The sequence below is a fragment of the Scophthalmus maximus genome, chromosome 14, assembly GCF_022379125.1.
Source record: "Scophthalmus maximus strain ysfricsl-2021 chromosome 14, ASM2237912v1, whole genome shotgun sequence".
NCBI lineage: Eukaryota > Metazoa > Chordata > Actinopteri > Pleuronectiformes > Scophthalmidae > Scophthalmus > Scophthalmus maximus.
Genome location: NC_061528.1, coordinates 2,074,145 through 2,095,369, shown reverse-complemented (window position 1 = coordinate 2,095,369; position 21,225 = coordinate 2,074,145). Strand labels below are relative to the sequence as shown.

General features: G+C 49.9%; 1 protein-coding gene across 3 annotated transcripts; it reads right to left on the bottom strand.

The window, feature by feature from the left end:
- Positions 1 to 538: 538 nt before the first annotated feature.
- On the bottom strand, positions 539 to 20,537 carry LOC118282835 (norrin cystine knot growth factor NDP). Of its 3 annotated transcripts, XM_035604327.2 has the most exons (5): positions 16,298 to 20,537; positions 16,098 to 16,165; positions 15,131 to 15,212; positions 4,945 to 5,350; positions 539 to 1,296 (listed from the first exon to the last, which is right to left on the bottom strand). In XM_035604327.2, exons 4-5 carry the CDS (start codon positions 5,152 to 5,154, stop codon positions 1,072 to 1,074), a joined length of 435 nt encoding a protein of 144 aa, XP_035460220.2. In that variant the 5' UTR covers positions 5,155 to 5,350; positions 15,131 to 15,212; positions 16,098 to 16,165; positions 16,298 to 20,537; the 3' UTR covers positions 539 to 1,071. The 3 variants fall into 3 exon arrangements, with proteins under 3 accessions (XP_035460220.2, XP_035460219.2, XP_035460221.2); XM_035604326.2 differs by having other exon boundaries at positions 16,098 to 20,537; XM_035604328.2 differs by lacking the exons at positions 15,131 to 15,212; positions 16,098 to 16,165; positions 16,298 to 20,537 and adding an exon at positions 14,325 to 14,481.
- Between the last annotated feature and the right edge of the window lie 688 nt (positions 20,538 to 21,225).

Here is a 21,225-nt window from a genome sequence, read left to right as displayed (position 1 = left end):
TATGTAGTTTGTTCACATTCAAAAGGAACTTCTCCTGTCGTAGAGGCGTTTGTTTTGTTTAATGAGAGAAGAAGAAACCACAGTGAAACCACATGAAACACATGAAACACATGAAACACATGAAACACAACGGACCAACAAGAGAGAAGTCATAAACACAGTTCAGTTTCCGGATCCTAGTTTCAAATGACGTCGACGGGAAACATCACGTAGATTCAAACAGGAGAGTTGAACACAACTCCACGGCCTCGACAGTCTGTGGACGCCGCCGCCGCCCAGGGGCCCGGGGGCCCGGGGGCCCAGGTCGGAGCAGAGCGCCCAGGAAACAGAGCTCTCCGCTGGGATACGTGTGGCGCAATGTGTCGGTGCGGAGAGGAAGACGCCACCTCCTCTTCATCCTCAGTTCTCCTCTGTGTTTTTTATTTTTATTTTTACGCCGCCAGATGAGTCGTGTGAAATATTATTGGGTGAATCAGCGCAGGTGCTCCCCCCCCCCCCCCCCCCTCCTCCCCCTCCCCCCTCCTCTTCCTCTTCCTCCTCCTCTTCATCACGTGTCTTCTCTCACCTGGAGACTCGTCTCTTTTTCCCAGTGCTGCTTTTTTTAAACGAGGCGTTTTGTTGGTTTTTCATTTTGTCGTCAAACGCACGGTGGAGGACGACGCCTGTTACAGATATACATATTTCTAACAATGAGTTTCTCTCACTGCGTGTTATGAGTTTGACGGAGGCCTCTGCAGCGAGGAGGGTCTCTCCCCCCCCCCCCCGAGGGAGCAGCAGTTTGTGGTGTTTGGCCTCGAGCGCTACAGAAAAATGTGCCTCTGATGATTTACACTGATTGACTTGAAGAGGGTATGTGGCGTGTTCTGTTTGAGGGTCAACTCTGAGGCCCGTGTGTGTGAGGGGGGGTTGGTACGACGGCGGTCCTCCGGGAGGGGGGGGGGGGGGGGGGGGGGGGGAATGTTCTGATCCAACAATCAACCCAGAAAACAGAAATCGCTCCGGATGAGCCGCAGATCGAGGGTCCGAGACGGAGCGCTGCCGTGGTGAGAGTCCCGAGGGCGGCGCCGCTGCTCAGCTGCACTCCTCGCAGTTGCAGGCGAGGATGTATCGGTACGTGGCCGTGATGCGCGTGCCCCCGGCGCAGCGCAGCCGCACCGCCTTCAGCTTGGAGGTGTGCGGCCGGCAGCAGGAGCAGGTGCTCTTGAACGGCTGCTTGAGCACCGAGCTGAAGGAGATGAGCGGGTCGGAGCGCGTGGTGTGGCTGCAGTGGCCCTCGCAGCGCGCCAGCAGCACCATCTGCAACGAGAGGAGGAGGAGGAAACAGATAAAGTCAGTCACGCAGTCGTGACCTTCGGGATGAGAGCGGGAAATATCACTGTGCACAATGAGGCAGTGTTCCGAAGTCTGGGAGTGAGAGGTGTGTCTCTCGGCTTCGGCCTTGCACCTGCGAACTGAGACATATCAACCAGACCAGTCACACACACATCTACACCTGCTACACACACACACACACACACACACACACACACACACACACACACACACACACACACACACACACACACACACACACACACACACACACACACACACACACACACACACACACACACACACACACGCACACACACGCTCACACACGCTCACACACGCTCACACACGCTCACACACAAGGCCATTTGCACAAGGTTCACATTTGATTTTATTTTTCTTTAATCCAGAGTGATCCGCTGTATCCCAGCTCTCTCTCACACACACACACACGCTGGCCTTATCAGTGTGGTGAGCGTCCGTCTGTCCGTCTGTCCGACCGACTGACTGACTGACTGACATTCCTCTGTGGGTCACCACATTCCTGTCACCTCCCTAAACAGACTCCTGTGTCACGTCCTTCTGTCAGCTGCTGCGTGTCGCCACCCGTGTTCCCACTTTGACCAAAGCCTGTCTGGGGCCGCGACGGGGCGACGCACACACACACACACACACACAGACACACACACAGACACACACACAGACACACAGACACACACACACACACACACACACACACACAGACACACACACACAGTTCAGACATCAGCGGTGTTGTCGCCACTTTAAGACCATTTGTCTGTTTCCCAGCTGACGATCAAACAGCTCAGTTCCTCCTCCTCTGATATTAACATGAGGACGAAGAGGAAGCTCCTAGAACTCACTATAGAGGCATCACCCGAGTGGTCCGGTGGTCCACTGGTCCGGTGGTCCACTGGTCCGGTGGTCCACTGGTCCGATGGTCCGGTGGTCCACTGGTCCAGTGGTCTGGTGGTCCACTGGTCCGGTGGTCCACTGGTCCAGTGGTCTGGTGGTCCACTGGTCCGGTGGTCCACTGGTCCGATGGTCCGGTGGTCCACTGGTCCAGTGGTCTGGTGGTCCACTGGTCCGGTGGTCCACTGGTCCAGTGGTCTGGTGGTCCACTGGTCCGGTGGTCCACTGGTCCGATGGTCCGGTGGTCCACTGGTCCAGTGGTCTGGTGGTCCACTGGTCCGGTGGTCCGGTGGTCCGATGGTCCGGTGGTCCACTGGTCTGGTGGTCCAGTGAACCACCAGAACCAGAACCAGAACCTGAAACTGACCCGGAACCAGAACCAGAACCGGAAATGGACCCAGAACCGGAACCAGAACCAGAACCTGAGACTGACCCGGAACCAGAAGCAGAACCGGAAACAGACCCAGAACCGGAACCAGAAGCAGAACCAGAACCTGAAACTGACCCGGAACCGGAACCGGAACCGGAACCAGAACCAGAACCAGCACCTGATCCACAACCAGAACCTGATCCTGAACCGGAACCTGAACCTGAACTGGAACCATACCCAGAACCAGAACCGGAACCGGAACCTGATCAAGAACCAGAACCGGCACCGGGGAGAGAACCAGAACCAGAACCTGATCCAGAACCTGAACCAGAACTGTAATCTGACCCGGGACCAGAACCAGAACCAGGGACTGAACCAGAACCAGAACCTGATCCAGAACCTGAACCAGAACTGTAATCTGACCCGGGACCAGAACCAGAACCAGGGACTGAACCAGAACCAGAACCTGATCCTAAAACCAGAACCGGAACCTGATCCAGAACCTGAACCTGAACCTGAACCAGAACTGGAACCGGGGAGTGAACCAGAACCAGAACCTGATCCAGAACCGGGGCCTGAACCTGAACCAGAACTGGAACCGGGGAGTGAACCAGAACCAGAACCTGATCCAGAACCGGGGCCTGAACCTGAACCAGAACTGGAACCGGGGAGTGAACCAGAACCAGAACCTGATCCAGAACCGGGGCCTGAACCTGAACCAGAACTGGAACCGGGGAGTGAACCAGAACCAGAACCTGATCAAGAACCAGAACCAGCACCGGATCCAAAGCGAGAAGTATCTAAGTTCTAGGTGTTTTATCTGAATCCTGTGACAGAATCAAATCACTTTGTGATGTTAAAGATGTGATGTCAGCCAATCAGCAGAGAAGTTGTTTTATTGTAGTTTGTAGTTCTTAAAATCACAAAGTCGACTTCTCATTGAATCGACACTTAAATGAAAGTTTGGACTGAAGCATCAGATATCAGAAGACTGGAGGAGTCCGAGGACGGAGCTCCCGCCCTGCGACGCCTGCGTGGATCTGGGGTTTTGGCCTCGTGCTCGACGAGCTCCAGAGGCAACGAACATTAACACAGACTGAAGAGACGGACGAGGAACAACTGGAACAACGAACAGGAAACTGAGAGGATTCATGTATTTATCCATCAGGGAGAAATCGTCTCCTCAACAGTTTGTTGCTTTGTTACAGAAAGTACTGAAGAAAAGTAAGAGCAGGGATGTCAGCTCCCAAAAGTGAAGCCAAACCCTCTGGATCGCCCCCTGGAGTCTGGCGGCAGTATAGCGCATAAGCCCCGCCCCCTCCATGTTAGCAGATGGGACATGGACCGCACTTAAAAACAACCAAAGCAGATCAAAATAAATGTTTCCAAAGAGTTTTCATGTTCCTGATACGTTTGGGTTTTAATGAGTTGTTTGTCGAGGCGGCATGATTGACAGCTGACTCGTGATTGGTCGAGAGCGCGTGTGTGGGCGTGATCACGAGTGCACAGACTCCTACTGGCGTCAGAGGAGATATATTATAGCAGAATTTTCGTACGACGGGAGGAAAGAGGAGACGCGTCGTCCATCTTTATTTACAGTCTGTGGGTGGAACTGTTACTGACAGGAAGTGTGTTAAAACGAGTTCTAGGAGCTGGAAAACTCTGCAGAATGTAGTTTTTAAAACTGAAAGCGGATCAGTGTGGACGCAGCCTGAAGTTGGAGCTGGAGACAGAACCAGCGACCACTCCTCCACATCATTAGGCAACAGATCTTTCCTCAGCACATCTCTCTCTCCCCCTGGCCCCTGTAGGAGAGAGAGAGGCAGCAGGACCGACAGCGAGACGTTCCACCTCGGCCAGAGCCGAGTCCCAGCTGAGGCGCAGGATATGTCTGCAGCGTGGCCCGCGTCCAGCACCGTGCACACACACACAGACACACACAGACACACACACACAGACACAGACACAGACACAGACACACACACACACACACACACACACACACACACACACACACACACACACACACACACACACACACACACACACACACACACACACACACACACACACACACACACACACACACACACTCTGAGTCCCTGAGAAACAAAGCGTGACTCGTCTAAATGACAGAGCGATGGAGACGAAGCGGTGGGAGGACGGACGAGACTTTGAGGGGCAATAAGAGTCAAACTGGAGGACGGAGAGAGAAATAAAATGTGTGTGAGATAAATGACTCTTGAGTTTGTGTTTTTTCGGGGGTTTTCTTTGCGTCTCGAAGTGTATTTGTGTGTGTGTGTGTGTGTGTGTGTGTGTCCACCTCTCACCTTGGAGTTGCACTTGTAGATGGGATGTGTGATGGTCTCCACAAAGTGGTGCCTCATGCATCGCTCCGGGTCCGAGTCGGCCAGGTGCGGATGCGCGTTGTCGCCGCTGGCCTTGTTGCCGCCGGCCGACTGCACCAGGCCCAGCAGGGGGCAGCACACCAGGACCAGCAGCAGGCCAGAGGGGGGGCCCGCGGAGATTGAAGGCTTCATGGCGGGGGGCCGCCCCGAGGCTCTCGCCGGCTTTGTTGTATCGTCTGCGGTTTCCCTTTTTGTTTTGTTTTGCGGTTTCCCCTCTTGTTTCTCTCGCGGTTCAAGGTCGGCGAGCTGCAGGGAGAGAGGCGCTGGGAGCTGGGTCGCCCTCGCCGGGCCGCTCCATCCCCCGCCCGTCTGGATCCACCACCGCAGTCTGAGAGCAGGAGACAAACAAGGGGAGGCATCAGAGGGGAACTTGTGTAAGCGGCGCTGCAGAAACGATCACACGGCCGGACGTCGGTGGACGAAGATCTAGAAGAGACCTCCACACAAAGTTCTCATTTTTTTGCCAATTTCGGTGATTAACTGTTTGATGAGTGAGAGTGTGTGTGTGTGTGTGTGTGTGTCTCCAGACCTGGCTGCCTACTTTGTCTCCTTAATTCCGCGGCTTCCCTTGTACACGTACACACACACACACACACACACACACACACACACACACACACACACACACACACACACACACACACACACACACACACACACACACACACACACACACACACACACACACACACACACACACACACACACACACACACACACACACACACACACACACGTAGACACATGAAGTCCTGGCACTTTTTATTACAGAAGGAGAAACTTAAGCCATTTCACAAACAGCCTGCAGCCGGGGCCCTTTCCTCTCCCCACCGAGGACTTTTTCATTAAAACAAATCACTCTCCCCAACAAGCCGCCTCATGGCCGCGGCCCCGCTGCCAGTCCCGCAGCACTACATGCAGTTGTTTTCCTTTTTCCAGCCTCACAGTTTTATTGTCCTCCTGACAATAGGCTGCGTGTTGAGAGGAGATCGCTGCTGGCGGAGACGGAGTCGCTAACAGGCAATGTGTTGTGAATTAGCTGCGTGTACACGTGGGGTCAGGGAGTGAGACGGGGAAACGTAATGATGGAGGTTGGTGGTTCCAGTTTCTCTTTTTTGTTTTCTTAAATATTATGATTATGAACTGTAGTCACACACACACAAAAAAACCATGTGGTCCGGAGGTTGGACTGTCGGTAAATGTATGTCGGGGAGTAACTTGACTAATTGGTTTTGCAGCAGTTTATTTAGTTTGTGCACAAACTTGTTCTACGATTTGATTTATACTCGTCTGATGAAGGAAACTACGGAGCTGAAGCTACACGTATCTGCACATTGTCAACAGCCTCCTCATGGTTGAGTATAGTAGAATATTATACAGTGCTAAGAAGACAATGTTTCTCCAGTAATAACTTTTGACATATGATTATTTTGTTGCTAAGTGTTTTAAACCAAACATAAACCATTGGCCACATCAGAGAAGAGCTGCAACAGTTCATCGTATTTTTTATGGGAAAAAAAGTTATGTGAATATGTTTTTGGGTTTCTTTTCTCCTCTGTGACAGTAAACTACATATTTTTTTTGTGTGAACAGAAAAAAAAAAACATCTTCGGTTTGGGGAAACACGATCAACATTTTTCAACATTTTTTTTTTTTTTTACATTTCATGAACCAAACAACTAATCGACTAATCGAGAAAATAATCAACAGATTAATCGATAGTGAAAATCATCATTAGTTGCAGCCCTAGAGAAGAGTGAAAAAGTTTATAAGATTTTATTTAACATTTCTCTCTGTATTAAGATCAGTCGATATGTTTGAGAGTGACAGCAGGTTCAGTTTTAACACTGGGGCTACTTTAACAAAGAAAACATGTTTAGATAGTTCCATTATTTTTGTGTTGCAGCAGACTGGGCTGCTACCTGTTGCGATGCGCTCACTCCAAACGCGGCACGAATTGTTTGAGCATCGAGATTACGTACGAAGTCAATGCAAAGGCGTGATTGGACGCGAATTTTGTGTCACTGGCGCTGGGCCACGTGAATCCTCCCGACGCGCAAGAAGAGCCAAGAAGTTAGTCTGTTCATTCGTGTGCTCCCTCGTGTTACAACAAAAAGCACACGAATAAAGAAATAAGCAAAAATAATTCTGGGGCCAAACTTGCACGAGTAATCAGTCACGAAAATGTGTTTGGTGTGGACACAGCATCAGATGCTAACTCGCCATCATTTTGCGAGAATAACCTCATGTAGGGAAATCTTCTTTCTTTTCATCACTATGATGTACAGTAATAGATCTGTTCGTGCATGTGAAGTCAGTGGCCTTGTGCCCCGAGTTGCCGTGGCAAGTAAGTTCGAGTCTGGCTTCGTTAAAGCCGAGGATATTAGCACGTATTCTACCGAAGCTCCCACTTGAGCTTCGTCTCCTTTTCGCCGTACGCCACTTCACCGCAACATTTCCCTCGTTTGAACCGAAATCACGGGATCCATCGGGTTCACATGAAACCGTTATACCCTCCCCCTCCCCCGTCCCCATTCCAACCCCTGTGTTTTTCTTTCTAAGGGGAATCATTTAACCTTAACATTCCTCCTGAGAGAAATAGAAGTATCATTTGGCCTGTTAAAATAAATACTCCCCAAGATGTTTCTTTGGCCCGTCGAAACATGTGTGCTGCAGGGTTTAGCACAGCAGACAGCCCAGTCGTCTCTTCGTACGGCCAGCGCCCATCAGCACCTCCGGCCCGGGCCAGTCGGACCTGACCTATAGCATGACAACGACCACTGGTATCTCCATCTCTGCTGCCTGCAGTCTGGGCTATAGAGTCATTTAACGGATGAAATCAACATGAGGTTTCCAAGGAATCAAGGAGAGCGAGTAGAGGCACGGCTGGATTAACCTGTGAGGGGCCACTGGGCCTCGCTGTCGGGCCCCTATATTGACCCCTTCACCCCCTAAACCCTCGCCTATCATTAATGTTTGTGCCCCGTGGCCTCGGTCATAGAGCCGATTACACATGGCAGCTTCGTTATACGCCCAGAGAGCGATGATGCAATAAAACTATCTGGTCCCCAGGTTTCCTGCGAAGTCGGTTTAATTTGTGATGCGCAATTTTATTAAGAAAGGTGCAGCATGTGAGAACATTTTCAATCACAGTAAAGACTTTTTTCACACAGGACTTCTCTACAAAACAGGGCCACCTATTAGAGGCAAGGCCTGTCCTGAAGCTGCTGCGATCAGAGTTCGGTTGAGCAAAGAGGTTTCCCACTCGTGGAGCTGAACCCCGACAACGACTGGACCCTGTTGCTCCCTGTAGCTCCTTGTGGAGTTCGAGTTTCAGCATCTTGTGGGTTTGGTTTTTTACGGATCACTCTCACTGCAGCCTCACGTTTGGCATCAGCACGCAGCTGTTTGTACTGGAAAAGATCTCAAACTCACCGTCCTCTACTCCGCAGCAGACAGGCGGACAAACGGAGGACAAGGTTAGAGACCAGCTGGTGAACACAGCGAGGAACTAAGGAACCAAAAGGAGGTGGACATGAAACGTTCCCAATCAAATCTGCTAATAATCAAAGTACTATTTACTGAAGCAAGAGACTGTAGCGTCTCCCAATAAAAAGGGATTTACATGGTGAAAACATGTTAAAACTAAAATGGCGCTCTGCCAACAGCCAACGGTCCTGAAAATTCAATCAAGCTGCACAAAAACCTCACACACTCATAGAATCCATCTAGTTTTCATCAGGAGAAAATGTTTTCAAAAAGGCCCCATCACACAATGTTAAAAAATAAGAATCCTGGTTCCGCCCCTTTATCCAGATCCACACCAAAATTAAACTGGGTCTTTCTTGATCCACGTTCCATCCTTCCACCAAGCTTCAAGGAAATCTGTTCATTAGTTTTTTGGGTAATCCTGCTGACGAACTGACAAATAAAACCAACCAACCAACCAACGGACAGGGGGCAACTGTTGCTACCTAAACATTAAGGTGAATCTCTTTAGTTTTTTAACTCGTCTTTTTTGCTCAAGGCGAATGCGCCCATGTGGAATGCGCCCCAATCGTGCCGCCTAAGGATGATTTTCCCATTGATTGTCATTTGCCCGTTGTGCCCTGCTGCACTGTAACTGCACCGCGATGCAAACGTGGACGTCCCTCGCCACAAGGGGACCACACATCATAATTAGCGTCTCTTTCGGTGACTCACGCTTACGCTTTGGAAGCTGGTGATTCAATAGGTAGCCACGAACGGCAGCTGGTTCGGATAATGGGGCTTTAAGGACGATACATGGAGATGGTATCTGAGTGAGTGAGTCCACTGTTGTCCACCGGGAGTGTGCAAAGTGAGTGCTGATGCCAGGCTGCCTCGCCCGTCTGCACTGCACTGTACTGTACTGTACTGTACTGTACTGTACTGTAGGCTGAAGCAGGAGGTTCGGGCCAGCATTAGGGACAAGGTGGCCTCCGCTCACCCAGCTCCCTGCCCTGGGCGTTCACAAACACCAGCTGGATCCTCCTGTCCACCATCTTGTCCGAGCATATTGACCGGCAAGGTCGTTACAGTGCGTATCTATCCTGGATCTGTCTTGGGTCCTGACTTCATTGGCAGCACAGGTCCGCAGGGCACAGGTCCGTCATTCTGAATTAGACTGGAAATCTCAGCTCGACTAAAGTAAACAACCTCACGCTGCGACACTGGAAGAATAAGCTCCATCCAACAAACCTCCGACAAGAAAAGTTCAAGTATTCCAACTTGATGATGCGAGTGATTTTTTTGGAAGGCAAAGGTTCAGATACATCTGAGTTTAGTCTGGGACAAGACACTGACTGAGGTCAGGGTTAAGGTTTTAGTTTCATCAAGCCAAGAGTCGGAAGGAGGAAGGAGGTGGTAGTGGGATTCTGTTCTGGCTGGAGAAGAGGGGACACGTCCTGAATTGGCTTTGTCAACATTGCCCAGTTTGAAGTGCATCCAAAACAAGTAGTGCAAATTAATGTCTTTTTGAATTTTGTGTTGACAGGTAAGAGGTAAGATAATTGAAATTGAATTTCAGAAAATAATTGACAAAAACAAGAGGGCCTTCGCCAGCCTCCTGCTGGTCGGCGCTCGGGCCCTAATGATAAGGATTGTGGATTTACAGCTCGAAGTCTTTTAAAAACGGTCCCAGGCGAAAGCGGCTGTGACAGCTCTCACGTTAACAATGTTTTCGCCCCCAGCCAGCGGACCAGTTAAATGCTTCCAACTGACGTGCTGTAAAATAAGAATCTTGTAAAACGGGATCTTAAATGTTCAACTTGATGGCCACAAACCTGCTGCGAGTTTGTGAGCTAACGCTGCAGAGGGCGAACGTTCTCAGCAGCCGATTGACGCGACATGGTGAGTGACATTACTACATCAGTCACTAGAGGCTGTGTGTTGGCTCTGCTTTTTACTGAAACAGATGATACCTTCAGTAATTTGGCACAACAACCCCCCAAAAAACCGACAGAATTTTTCTTTTTCGGTTTAACCGACCAACGTGGAATTCCCAGAACTAGTTAGCGAGCCGGAGGAGGAGGAGGAGGACCACAGGTCGAAGTATCACATGTAACTACACACATATCAAGTGTGGAGACCAATCTGTACATCTGCGTTTACTGCTCATTAACAGACATATCGTATGTCATAGAGCAAATCAAATTTTCTACATTCCGCTCTTAATTTTCGTAGATAAAGCTTCGGCAGCATCGCCGAGGGGCAGGTCGTTTAACGAGGCCCCAGTATCTGCAACAACAACAGAAAAAAATCCAGTCTGGGTTCAGAATATCTGGGGGGGTCAGAAAGAAACCACCGTCTCTCTGGTCGGAGGCTTTAGGACTTTGGGAGTTATGAGACGGTGATTCCAAAGCTTAGGGGGCGCAAGGTATTGTGATGTCTCTCTTACAGTGGGAACGGTGCCTCACTCACACACACACACACACACACACACACACACACACACACACACACACACACACACACACACACACACACACACTGACCTACCACTGCGAATGTACTGTAGCTAAATTCCACAAATAATTATAAATATATGAGGAAGATAAATTAAAATCAAGAAATAATTGTGGCTCTTAGTGCGGAAATAATTTTAGTTGGTCAATCGACATCAATATGTTGAGCAACATGAACTTAACCAATAACTATTTGATATGACTGATTAGTTGCTCAGGTTATTTATCTAATAAAAACTGTTGGTCGACTGCTCGTCAGACAAAACCAGATATTTGAAAACTCTTAACTTGAGTGAAAAAAAGTGAAACAGGGACATTGTGACTGTAAAAAAAGCCTCCACACCGTTCGGACCATATGTCGTGTTGGGACAGAATTCATCAGTCACTTTGTTCTGAGCGCTGGGGAGCATGTATAAATATCCCCTGTTTGTTCTCACACAGACAAACCTGCACACGTATGTACACACAGTACAGTATGGGGGGGGGGGGCTGCTGCTCTGGGGCCCTGGACATTGTTGGGATGCTGGTGTGTGATGGCACATGGGGCCGAGGAGCCAGATCTTCAGAAGGATCCTCTGATGCTTCATCACACGGGCCAGCTGGCAGCTGAGTACACAGTTGTTGTGCTGGGGGACGGAGCCTGTCTGCAGCACTGGGCGACCTGGTTATGAAGGCCCCCCCCCCCCCTCACTTCCCGCTGCCATGCAGTGAAAACAGGTGCATCAAAGGACGACAGAGGATTAAGGGAAAAATGACAGGTAGAGTCTCTTATTATTATCCTTCCTCCGTTCCTCCATCTCTTCTTCTTTCCATCATCATCATCATCATCATCATGGCACTTTCTGATTTGCTCCTCTGAGCTCAGAGTTTATGTCATGAGTCACTATCCCCCCCTCCACCCCCCTGCTCCTCCTCCTCCTCCTCCACCTCACCTCCCTCCATTGTTTCACCAGCTTTTAATAAACTAAAGGGCAGATTCCTGACTGGAGCGAGGCGGGGTGGGGGAGTGGGGGGGTCCAGACCCACAGACCTGTCCTCCAGCCACACACACACACACACACACGGTTTGGCATGCAGAGTGCCAAGCTCTACCACTGTCTACTGACGCCAGCTCCTGAAACGCACACACAAACTTGCTCTTCCTCTCGGTCTGTCACTCATACACACACACACACACACACAAGCGCACACACACACACACATACACGCACGCACACACGCACGCACGCACACACGCACGCACACACACACACACACGCAAACACAAGCGCACACACACACACACGCACGAGCCCGCCCCACGCGCCAGCCTCCTAAAACCTAAGCTCCTCACTAAATATATCCCCCGTAGTAAAGATAAGACAAACAGCGTGGATTTGAGCGCAGCGTTCAGCCAATGACGAGCCGCCGCGTGAGCCGAGCTAAGCTCGTGTTAGCTTTACAATTTGGGCTTCTCAGAAACGGTGGGGAGAGACAAAGGGAAGACACACACACACACACACACACACACACACACACACACACACACACACACACACACACACACACACACACACACACACACACACACACACACACACACACACACACACACACACACACACACACACACACACACACACACACACACACACACACACACACACACACGTGTGAACATTCTCAGATCTCTTATTTCTTTTCCGGGTGTTGTTAATGTGTCACAGTGTCACATTATGTTTCTGTTAAAACAGGAACTGCTTATTTCTTCTCCTGGGTCACATCCTGAATCCACCTCCTCTTGTTCTCTCCATCCTCCATCAGAGACAATTAAACCACCACCACAGAAGCTGCAGGCCAGAATCGGCAGCGTGAAACCGGATCAATCCTCCTTCAGCTGCGAGCCCGAGGCGAAGAGGGGAGTCACGTTGGAACCCGGCCTCTTCTTCGGCGGCAGCAGAGATTCTCTCGCCCGCCCGTCGTCCGGCGTGAAGGGAACTTGAGGGGCCGCGGTTCTTCGTGCAGAGCATCCGTTTGTCAGAGCATCAACACCGCCCACATAAATGAGGCCCGGTAACTACTTTATGGTGCACGACATATTGTCCCAGAAATTATTGCGATTAACAATATTATTAGTCTATTTGCACCTGGCTGAATGTGCGATGTTTCAAACACACCTCCTCCTCCTCCTCTTCTTCTTCCTCTTCCTCCTCCTCCTCCTCTTCCTCATCTTTTTCCTCTTCCTCCTTCTCCTCCTCCCCTTCATCCTCTTCCTCTTCCTCCTCCTCTTCTTCCTCTCCCTCCTCCTCCTCCTCTTCCCCCTCTTCCTCTTCCTCCTCCTCCTCCATCAGTCTGATTTGGGGTTTTGAAGTGAAGATGCAAACTGTTTCTCATCTGCTGTCGCTGGAGGAGGAGAGGGATGTTTCCTCTCCGTCACTCTCACCTCCTCTCTCTCTCTCACACATCTCAGTTTCTTTCTGTTTCTCCTATTTATCGTGTCTCTCTCTGGCGCTGCCTCTCTCTCCTCACTGTTCCCGTCTCTTTCTCAGATGGTTTTTCCTCCCACTTGGACTTTTTTTCCCCTTCTTCTTCTTCTTCCCACTCAAATTATCCCCTTTTGTAGTCACTTCATTTTTCAGTTGAACACCTTCTCTCTCTCACACGCTCTCCTTCGCAGTTCGATGGAGGTGGCTGCTCGTCTCCCTCCTCCTCCTCCTCCTCCTCCTCCGACCTACCACAGCGTCTATTATATCTGTCATCATCTGCCTCCAGCCGCCTCACGGTCCAGCAGCACCGGCCAAGTCAATCATCACACTTACGGACATAAACGCATGCACCTGTAAAACACACATCCATACGTACACGCAGCCGTATTAAAACTCACGCTCCGACACGCACATGCGAGTTCCATTATCCATCCAGCCTCGCTTGTCAGTGCCTGATTAGCGTTTCCCACCAGCGCCAACGCAAACATGTTTCCTCCGATTACACCTCGTGTCACACGCTGCGTCCTAATCACAACCACTTGCAGTTTTTCTGGGACTCGTTGAGGAGCAGGGGAGAACATTTTTTTAAAATACCTGCAGTAAAAGCAGGAATGTGCACCTGAGCCGCGGAGGGGAGAAGTTAGGAACTCTTAACTCTGTGCACGTACGGCCGTGTGGAAAATGCGCAAACGAACATGCGTCACATCGTCTCGCCATCCGCGAGAGAATCAGAGCGTCCGTCGGAAAGTAAGTACAGGTTCTGCTACAGGATGGATTTGAGAAGATTAAACAAAAGGAGAAGAACAGTATGTGCAGCTGATCCAGAGGTTTGACCCCGGGCTGGTGGACTCACCCGCAGCAGCAGCAGCAGAAAGACGCCCGACGTGTCCAGAGAGACGCAGAGATCCTGCTCAACACTGGATTTGTTGTTCCAACTATTATCTGCCAGCCAGCTCCTCTCTCCTCCTGTGACTACCTCTCTCTCTCTCTCTCTCTCTCTCTCTCTCTCTCTCTCTCTCTCACACACACTGATTGTCTGAGCGCTGTTCTCTCCTCCCTCCCTCTCTCTCTCTCCTTTCTGTCCCTCTCTCACTTTTTCTTCGGCGGGGGGAAACCACCAGAAAGAGGGAGCAGCCTGGATGCTCCGTCTGTGAGGACGCTCGTCACATGTGGATCGTGACACAGCAATCGTATATCATACGCCCTTTCCCTCTCCCCTCCACACACACACACACACACACACACACACACACACACACACACACACACACACACACACACACACACACACACACACACACACACACACACACACACACACACACACACACACACACACACACACACACACACACACACACACACACACACACCAGCTGACGCACCGACACGCTCCACAGCGGGCAAATGGGAATTCCAGTCCCGGCCGGCCGGCCGGACGGACTCCGCTCGGCCCCCGTCAGGAGGGAGCTGACCAAAAGCTGCAGCCAGTTTTTACGAGGTCAGGGTTATAAAACTGTTAGCAGATTTAGTTTATTTAAAAACAACTGGCCCCCTGCGACCCCCCACCCCCAATTTCACGCCCCTTTCTCCTGCCATGAAACGAGGGGTGGAGGGGGGGAGAGTGTAAAAGTCAAATGGGAAAGTTAAATAACTCACCTTAGTCATCTTCTCTTGATGGGCACGTCTTTGTCGTACGGACAGTTGAGATTGCGATGCCGGGGTTGTCCTCCTCCATCGGCTGCAGGCAGAGGAAACAGAATCAGAATCAGCCTCGCTCATGTTCACAATTATGTCAAATAAAATAAACAATGAGAAACCCCCCAAAGCATTAATCACTTAGATTTGCTTAAACATTTTTTACAGGACCCGGCGGGTCGGCTGTCAGAGCGAGTCACTGGGTGCATACTTCATTTTGGGCCGATTTGTCTTCATCTGTAAACAATTACGCAGCGATGAAAACAAATCAGCGGGAAATCAAACAGTGACCGACTTCCAACGCGCTGAGACGCAGACGTCAGCGTGTTCAGGTAACGGCGAGCGGGCGTCACGCTGAGGCCGAGAGCGACTCCCCCCCCCCTCCCCGAGGATTGGCACACAACCGCTGCCAAGCGATGGCGATGGAGATTACATCACGTCTGCGTCTGATCTCTGGAATGTTTTTCGCCGCTTTGGTGGTTTGATTAAAACAGTTTCAGTTACCACACAAGGACGAGAGAGAGGGAGGAGGGGGGGGGGGAGAGCAGAAGATGAATATTTCATAGGACGATTAAAAAAAGAGAAGGTTTGTCAAACAGTGGAGGAACAACGATGAAGTACAACGGCGACAAAATGGGTGAAAAAGAATCACATGAGTTGTGTGTGGCTGGTGGCATGTGTTCAGACTCTTATTGTAACACACACACACACACACACCTTGGTATGCAGAATCCAAACTCTCGGGGGAAATAAGGGGAGCAGGCTGCACTGCACTAAGTAGGACTTAGTGGGTCAAAAGTTTAAGAAGCACAATTACCTGAGGGACCTCGACTGACCCGCAAATTTCTCACCTTCTGTTCCCGCACACACACACACACACACCCACCCACACCCACCCACCCACCCACCCACACACACACACACACACCTTCGACATGAGGCGATTTACAGCCGCCAGCAGGAGAGGGTGAAAACGTCCACGCCACCAACAGGCTCCTAGAGAGACGGAGACACAGAGAGAGAGAGAGAGAGACCGACGTCAGCAGCGTTTGTGTTTTGATTACACTTCTCAGGCGCCGTGAGCGACCGTGGCCGCGAGCGGTGTCAAATGAAATGGTCGTAACTCACGTGGACAGCGTCCGACCGCCTCTCCTCGGCCCCCGTGCGGCCTGTGTCCACGCGAGGGGTGGTGACAGGGAGTGGAACGGCCCCTCAGATGATGTAGCATAATATCACATTAAGAAAATGTTCCGGCGGAGCCAAATGTGAATCCCATATGTGGGTGGAGGGAGGGCGGTCGGGTGGAGGAGGGAGAAGCCCCAGAAGACAGAAGATATATGGAAGCAGGAGGAGGGAGATGCACGGAGATGACGTAGGCCACTGGAAGCAACCGGTGAAAAGGCGTTTGGAACACGGGATCGCAGTGAAACGCACGATAATGTCGCTTCTACATGACAGCTGTTGACATCGCGAAGGACCCTTTCCTCGCTCCGCTGTTGATCCACATCTCAGCCCGTCTTAGTGACGTGTCACTGCCCAGTTAGCATTCAGAGATTATAGGGCAGCGGGGTCGGGTTGCAGCCCCTTGTGACGGCCAATGGCCCTTTAAGAGAGTGATGTGCCCGTTGTGCGTGGCCTGATCGGGTCCCCACCTTGGCTGCAGGGCCGGAGTGCCGCCCCGGCCACTGGGGACGGAACATGAGTCGTCCTCGCTCCTCGTCAGAAGGGGATTATCAGGGCAGGGGGTCACAGCTCAGGTCAATCACACCTGAGTCTGAGGGTGGATCGTCCTTCCTATCTACTATTCCCTTGACCTCAGTGGAAATCGTCACGAGGTCAAGGAGAGGCGTAAAGGAGGCTTCATAGGACTCAGGGAGAGCCGACAGCGCTGCTCAGAGGATCCGACTACGTCATATCATGCGAAGGCGGATGATGTTGTTGACGTGCGTCTACCGTGATGAAACTACACACTTAGGAAGATGGACTACAAGAAGCGCAGCCATACGATGTATTACCACCGCGTGACATCAGATTTAAAAGCTTCATAGGCAACGATAACTTACATCTTCATCTTCTGGGTCATATTCACACTCTTCTTCTACTTCGGATTTAATCATTTACGTCATGTTAAATATCGCTGCCGCAATGAATTGTGGGGCGTCTACTTCTCCTTTCCTTTGGCATAGGAAGCTCCAGTGTACCGTATGCTAAAGGAGAAAGGAAAGGAGGCGTCCAAGCACCTCTTACTAAGCATTTAAAGAATTTCAAACGGCTCTTATCACGGATGCCGATGAAATACTTCCTGGTCATTTCATTCAGTTTGGAACCTTCCTTGGCAAAATGTAAGAATCGGAGTCTACGTCCTCACAGCAGCCGAGTTCAGCTCTGCTCTGAGAACATGGACCGATGTGAGCGTTGAAGCGTTTCTGTGAGACTGAAGGACGACGCGCAGACATTTCCAGTCGTCCTTTTGGAAAATTGATTTTCTGCGTTAATTTTAAGATGACTGAGAGAAGAAAAAAAGGGAATTTGGAATGGAATGGCATTTCGAGAGACTTACAAGGGACCGGCGGTGAGCGATAGAGAAAATAATCTCCGCCGCCGGCCAAGAGTCTGACGAAAATAGTCCCATAGTTGTGATTTACAGCCGGTGTAGAATAACTTTTGAGCAGGTAAGAGCGTCGTCGCAGCAGCTGCCAAAGACAACTGACGTGTGATGAGAGTACCAGGCCTGCTGCTGCTGGAGCTCAGCGGCGAGAACGTCCATGTGCAGAGGAACACAGCGAGCGCAACCGTCTTTACACTCACACACAAACACACAGACGTGTGCATGACATCGCATTAGGAGCGAGCGCCGGGACGGTTCGTGGAGACGTCCAGACATGAAAGGGGGAAAGAAAAGTGCAGAGACGGAGATAGAGATGGATTGTGGAACAACGAGAGAGCAGCTAAGTGTTTCACCATGTGCACCCGGGGCCGTGGCTGACCCTGTAAAGGGAGGTCTAACCCCCCCCCCCTCCAGTGCCACTGCCCATAGGCACTGAGGAATCACTGGAATGAGGTTGGAGGCGCCAACAACAGCCTGTTAAACCCCCCCACATCTCCACAGAAGTGACGGAACATGGTAGACGTTACACTTTATTATCACAGTTAAACATTAGCAAGTTGTAGCATATATATATATATATCAATCTTAGAATTTAGCTCCAAGCAAAGCTTCACAGAGCTGCGGGCATGTCCGTAGACTCTCCGATCAATAAGACGATTTGTGGAGTTAAAAACTGGGAGGGGGGACGGGGATGTTCCGATCACGTCTAACGGGAGTTGGCTTTCAAACTCCCGGCCTCCGTGGGACACGAACGCTCGCTAGCACGCAAATATTAGTGCTTGGTGACGATTCTGAAAAGTCGTGCATTGATCGAGGCTAATGGAACCAGGAATAGTTTAACTAGCTGCAATGTGCTGAACGGTGTATTTTTATTTTTTGACTTAATTTTTGTTCTCCTTCATTCATTCAAACAATGTGCATTTTGTTTTTGCTTTTTTAATTTTGTATTTCTTTATTTTAATTTGTTTCTTTAATTTTCTTTAATCTTTTTATTTCTATTTTAATTTGTATTTTTAATTTATATATAATGATGTGTATGTATGTGTATAAATATATATATTTTTTTTATTTTCCTTTTCTTAATTTCTGTGGGACCGGGGGGGAGTTCAGAGAAGAAGAAGAAATAAAGTATCTTTAATGTATACTGCTTCTGAGTATGCCTGTTGTTTTGAATAAACATAATTTCCTACAAAAATTAAAAATTGCCACAATGTCATCTAATGTCTCACGAACGCGAGCACTGACAGCGGTCGGTCCGTTTCGGATTTTATATCGTTCTAGCGAACTATTCACGTTACAGCGCTTTACTTGGTTTAAATAAAAAATGTTTTTCGGTATTTCTACATGGTCTATTGGTGAACTAGCATCGATCACTTGGGGGATGAATATAATTCATCTGAGGTGGAGATACGTAGACCAGAAAGGGGGAAATCCCACGTTATCCTCCCCTCCGGGCCAATCGCACCCTGATTGAGAAATCAAACTTTTCACTTTTCAACGTGGGAATAAGTAGAACACGCATACATTCAAAAACATTCCCGAGTGGTTGAACTGTGTACAAATCAGCTGAAGCAAATAAATTAAAACATGTGACTGGTGCCGTGGTGTCAGTTACTAGCAGCTTGTTGGGAGCGAACCGCAGAGGCCAAACACTGCAGCTCAGGGGGAAGAGTTCTGAGAAGAGCAACATGTGAACGCAGGTGTTCTGTGATGTGTGTGTGTGTGTGTGTGTGTCTGTGTGTCTGTGGGCTTCCAGGTTCAGGATTTGTTGTCATGAGAAAGGAAAAGGCACGCAGCCAGTAAACAGAACCGTTTCCCCTCTCGTTCTTCTCAGATATCTGTTTAGACTTCACGGATTAGCTACGACTCCATCAGACTCGCATTAAGCGGCTCACGCACATTCGTGTGTGCGCGTGTGCGCGTGTGTGTGCGCGCGAGTGCGTGTGCGCGTGCGTGCACACGAACACTCGTGACCCCGGAGACGTTCGTGGCCTTCCTGTATATCGTTTTTTAACGGCGCAGTGGTCCCGAGCAGAGCGGCAGTAAAGCCGGAGCGAGGACAAAACAAGGAGAGGAGGATATTCCTCTTTACGACGAGCCTCCGTGTTCTGCTTCTGCCGAGCCGAGACAACAGAAATCGGTCGCTGCGTCGACAAATCAGCGCGCGCCGAGCGGAGGCTTCATCGGGGAGCGTGACTCATCCCCATGTTCGGATCCCTTCACGTGTCGAGTCAACGTGGTGGTTTCAGGTTTGACTCCCGTGATTTCTTGGATTTTTTGGGATGCTGGTCGCCAGCGGGCCTCTGCCACAGTGTGCAGATCAACATATCAATACCCTGCAGTAAATCCAATAAAGTCAATAAAACTATCATGTAAATAAATGAAACCACATCAGAATTATTTTTTTTTTAATTCCCTGGCTACAACTGAGGCAGGAATGTGTGGAACACATGGTGCGAGTAGCTCGACCACATGGACAACTCTGTGTTCCGCTCGGTGAAGACATTTATTTCGTAATAAATCGACAGATTAAAAGACAATGAAAATAATCGTTCGTTGCGGCCCTAGATCACATTGTTGCTTTTGGTCTTGAAAAACACAGACTAACACCAGCTTCATAAACCTACTTGTTATCTAAACTAGGGCTGCAACTAACCATTATTTTCATTATCGATTAATCTGTTGATTGTTTTCTTGATTAACCGATTAGTTGTTTGGTTCATAAAATGGTGAAAAATGTCGATCGTGTTTCCTAAAACACCAATATGATGTTTTGTTTTGTCCACAAACCAAAGATATTCAGTTGACTGTCACAGAGGAGCAAAGAAACCAGAAGATATTCACATTTAAGAAGCTGAAATCAGAGAATCTTGACAGATTTTTCCATAAAAACTCCTTGAATCGATTATCAAAGTAGTTGCCGATTAATTTAGCAGTCGATAAAAATCAATTAACTGTTGCAGCTGTAGCCTAAATGACGAAGTGATAGAGGATGTGCAGCGTACAACAGCCATATTTCACAGACCAATGACGCGACTGCAGTTTGCCGTTGCCGTGCCACTGAGAATGACAGGGCAGAAAACGGGATGCGTGGGTGTGAAGAGACAGACAGACTCACAAAGAGAGAGGGAGCGGAGGACGGGGGGGGGGGGGCGGCGTCCCTCCCTCATTGTCCTCACAATCTCACATCCAGCCTCAGAGGGTGACCGCACCGACGTCACCGTTTTGGCGTTTTGGCGGTCGGGTGACCGGAGGAGCTAATATTTTAGTATGTGTGAAAGTAGAGCGAGAGGACCCGATAATGCCCGGGGTGACGTAATGCACCGTTCCTGTGCTCGGAGCGAAGGGGCAGAGGCGGCAGGGAGGGAGGGGGTGCATGTATGTATGTATGAGGGGATTGGGCGGTTGATTACCTAATGTTTGACTTATCCCCCCGGACCAGAATTTG

What these genes read in the sequence shown, in the direction of transcription:
- LOC118282835 (XM_035604326.2), bottom strand. Translation starts at nt 5,154, where the DNA reads ATGAAGCCTTCAATCTCCGCGGGCCCCCCCTCTGGCCTGCTGCTGGTC. An exon ending in TCTACAAGTGCAACTCCAAG is followed by an intron (nt 1,297 to 4,944) that starts GTGAGAGGTGGA and finishes CTCTCGTTGCAG; the next exon opens with ATGGTGCTGCTGGCGCGCTG.